This window comes from Urocampus carinirostris, chromosome 2 (genome assembly GCF_059441175.1).
Source record: "Urocampus carinirostris isolate Australia breed hairy pipefish chromosome 2, RoL_Ucar_1.0, whole genome shotgun sequence".
NCBI classification, from domain to species: Eukaryota; Metazoa; Chordata; class Actinopteri; order Syngnathiformes; family Syngnathidae; genus Urocampus; species Urocampus carinirostris.
In genome coordinates, this window is record NC_142350.1 from 15,180,340 (window position 1) to 15,184,247 (window position 3,908).

The 3,908-nt window shown below is 37.4% G+C and overlaps 1 protein-coding gene across 1 annotated transcript; it reads left to right on the top strand.

Annotated features, from left to right (window-relative positions):
- The first annotated feature begins 83 nt into the window (after window positions 1-83).
- olah (oleoyl-ACP hydrolase) lies at window positions 84-3,792 on the top strand. Its single transcript, XM_088329086.1, has 6 exons — window positions 84-491; window positions 609-747; window positions 841-940; window positions 2,379-2,548; window positions 2,614-2,696; window positions 3,124-3,792. The coding sequence occupies exons 1-6, from the start codon at window positions 362-364 to the stop codon at window positions 3,264-3,266; spliced, it is 765 nt and encodes a 254-aa protein (XP_088185212.1). The 5' UTR covers window positions 84-361; the 3' UTR covers window positions 3,267-3,792.
- The last annotated feature ends 116 nt before the right edge of the window (window positions 3,793-3,908 follow it).

Consider the following 3,908-nt stretch of genomic DNA (forward strand, 5'->3'; position numbering starts at 1 on the left):
ATAAGAGATAGGTTGTTCCGGTTATACACGAGCTGTGAATACATTCAACTTGATACTAAAGTCAGGGAACCCCGGCAGGAAATGGCAATTGCAGGAAAAATAACGTCACTTCTGCTCAACTTTGAAAAAAAAATCGAATCCCACATTAAATTAACTCCAATTATTAAAAAAACTCATATTTTAAAAATACAAGTGAACTTTTTTCTAATTACTGCTGAATTCAAAACCGTTCCAAATGGACCATTTTCTTCCGTACCATAGATGTCACTATCTGCAAAACGAAAGCTTACCTAACGGCGAACTGGTCCCGGAAATGTTTCCGCTGTAGATTTGCAATCACTGTTAAATACGAAATATTACGATGGAAAAGTTAATCACTTGTTTTAAGAAAAGGCCAGAGGCTGTGGCTAGATTGATTTGCTTTCCCTGGGCAGGAGGAGGCTCCTTACATTATGCACGCTGGGGAAACATAATCAACAGCTCCATAGAAGGTGACTCAGCATTGTCATGTTCCATATTATTCATTGATTTGTAATACCCCTTTTAATTAAACCGAATTTGAGCGCAAATCCCACCATACAGAACTTTTGTTGATGTTTTACTTGCAGTGTTTGCAGTCAAACTTCCAGGACGAGAAAGTCGGACCAAAGAGCCTTTCTTTGAGAACATGGAGCAGGTTGTGGATGAGGTTCTTCATTTGTTATTGCCAATGATGAAAGAGAAACCGTTTGCTCTTTTTGGCCATAGGTATGACAGCAAAAGAGTGTCTTTTGCTTTTCTTGTGTGATTACATACTTTCTTCTTATGTTCTACTATGTTCACCCTTCTGATTTGTCTTAGTTTTGGTGCTTACACAAGCTACGCCGTTGCAGATGCTCTGAAGAAACTCCACAACATTGAGCCAGTTCACATTTTTCTTTCTGGTGCATCTGCACCGTATGTAAGGAAAAATGAAACTGTTACTCGCAATTTAGCTTACTGACAAACAAAGGAGAGGAAAATATAAGTTTATTTTCCCTTTGATGGAGTAAAATGATTTCAATCTACAACATTAAGATGGGATTTAATTACAGGGTGTTCCAAAGGTTTTGGGCACATTTTGTCATTGAATATTTCAAAAACTATCGGGGATATAAAAACACATCTGGTAAATTCAGAAATCTTGTTGTCCCAGTTTTTACAAGAAATGTTTTATAATGTTCAATGGGAGAACCATTAGTCACACGACACATAATAAGCTGATAGTCTAATGGAATAGGGGGCATATATACCAATTGTTACACAAATCCCTACAATTTTTTATGGTGTTAAATCTAGAAATTTAGGGGCCCAGGACATGGGATTCTTATCCCTCTGCCCAGACCATCCAATCCATCTGTCGGAAAGTGTTTTCAGAAACCATCTAACCCTGAAGCTCCAGTGTGAAGGTGCCCCATCCTGTTGGAAAATGAAGTCACCAGACTTTTTCTCACTCATTTTATCTATTAAGCAGTTTTCCACCATGACAAGGTACGTCTCACCGTTGACTGTTGCTCTTTCAAAGAATGGTCTGTAGACGGCTTTTTTCGACATAGCACAAAACACGGTCACCTTTAGGAAATCTTGTTAATGCTCAAGAAGTTTATGTGGGTTCACAGTATCCCATATGCGAGTGCTATGCTTGTTAACTGTAACTGGAAAGTGGCTTCATTGCTAAAAACAAAGCTGGTCGTCAAATCTGTAATCTTCCATCTTTTGTTGCATTTCAATGCAAAAGTCACGACAAGCCTGTTTTACCAGTGTCCTTCTACTGTTGGACTAAATGTAGTTTTTAAGGCGTCATCATGTGAGGTCAACTTCTTAAGACACGCCAAACAGTTGTTGGTCATTGAAGTTCCCTTTTGGCTTTTTTGGTGGATTTACAGCGGCTCTGCTGGAAAGCAGTTCCAATTTGTTCAATCACGTCTTCTGAAGTTGGTGGGCGTCCCGTTATTTTTGTTGGGTGTAAGTACCCATCCGTTATACATTAATCATTCCATCTTACTATGAAATTCCTCTCTGGAGGTTCCTTTCCGAATTTTCTGTAAAATGCATGTTGAACAATGGTCCATGATTCCATTTTTGCAAATCCAAGCAGGCAAAACACAATTTCTGGTTGAGTGAACTTCATTACTGCGTCCAAAACAGGCCCCCCACCCCCCCCCCCCACCCCACCCCCCAAAACAATAGACTTAATCTGAACAGAATTAGCTTTACAATGGCACAACCTTCATCTAGCTACCATTCATAGTTAAAGAGGTATGGAGACTTCAAATGTGCCAAAGACTATTGAAACACCTTGTAGTAAGAAGTTCAGAAGTTTATTTTCGATCTTCATCATCTTGTCCATGTGTTTTTAGTCCGAGACTCGCATACAAGCCCCAAAGAGAAGTGACTTCTCAGATGATGACGTCCTCAAATGGCTGATTTCCATCGGAGGAACTCCACCTGAGATTCTAGCCAACCCGGAAGTCCTGAAACTTTTCCTCCCTCCCCTTAAGGCGGACATTCAAGTTGTTGAGAACTACAAGTGAGCTCATTACTCTGTCACTAAGAAAAATGGAATCCAATTTCATTATTCTTTATTTGTTACAGGTGTAACACACCCTTAAGTCCATTGTTTTCCTGTCCAGTCTCATGCTTTGATGGGAAGGAAGACATTCCCCATGATTTGCAAGGTTAGTTTTTCAAAATAATATAAAAAAACTCACCACTGTGTTCACAGTATGCCTAGGTTTGGACACTTGTTTTTTATACATTAAGCTAGCTTTTCTCAAGCACTGTGCCATGAGACCTTGTCCAAATATATTGAAAGAGTGACAACAAATCGCTATTTTTTCGGTTGCTGTTTTTGAGTATTTTCACAATCTTCCATTGATCAGCCATGTAACTAACATTCACCTATATCAGTAGGTGGCAGCAGATCACCAGATAACTTCTGATTTTAAGTATTTTTTTTCTTATCTTACAAAACACAAACTGCAATGAAAAATAGCGACGGGCTGTGTGCATTTTTTTGTCAATGGAAAAGTGTGCATTTGCTTAAAAAAGGGTGGGAAACGGTGGACAAACTAAGTCAATTTGAATGCATTTTTTTGTCAACAGCATGGAAAGAAATCACAAAAGGAGATTTCAGCATCAGGATGCTTGATGGATCTCATTTCTATCTTAAGGATCCTGGAAATGAAAGAATTATATTAGAGTATATTACAAAACATTTAGAAACATCAGAAATGGACTATTTATAATTATCTTTGAATTACTGGTATGGGTATCGGGTTGAGGTATCTGTACTCACCTTTGCAGCCATCTTGTGGCTGAAAAGGCCATGAGAAACAATAAATTCGATAAATAGAAATCATTTGTTTTTAAATTGCTCTTCTGGACCATATAAGTACTGTACTTATTTTTTAGTTTTGGGGTGACTGAAATGTGATCATTCTAGTTTTGGTACTTGTCATTGACTGTTCCAATGAGTTTGAATACTGATAACCAGTTGAGTGAATCCATTCCTTTTACAGTTTACATGTTGTCTAAAATAAAAATGATAACTTAAATCTGTCAAACCGTGTGTATGAAACCTTGCCAATACAAATGCACCCTTTCATTTTTTTTGTAAATGTATTAAAAGATAATTTAATAATTATGGTATAGCCCAAAGGCAGAAATTATTGAACGTTAACCTCTTTTTCATTGCACAATTTGAGAATCACTGTGAAACTGGCATGATTTTTGTTTCCTTTTTGTTGAATAAAACTTCTTGTCATCACCAAATGAGTGTTTTGTCATTTTGCAAAAACAAAAAAAAACATGCATAAACAAGAATTTATGTTTACAATTGAATACTTTAAATCCCTTAAACTCGATTTTATTTGGAGGAATGCCAAAGC

What these genes read in the sequence shown, in the direction of transcription:
- olah (XM_088329086.1), top strand. Translation starts at nt 362, where the DNA reads ATGGAAAAGTTAATCACTTGTTTTAAGAAAAGGCCAGAGGCTGTGGCT. An exon ending in AATCAACAGCTCCATAGAAG is followed by an intron (nt 492 to 608) that starts GTGACTCAGCAT and finishes TTTTACTTGCAG; the next exon opens with TGTTTGCAGTCAAACTTCCA. An exon ending in CTGGTGCATCTGCACCGTAT is followed by an intron (nt 941 to 2,378) that starts GTAAGGAAAAAT and finishes ATGTGTTTTTAG; the next exon opens with TCCGAGACTCGCATACAAGC.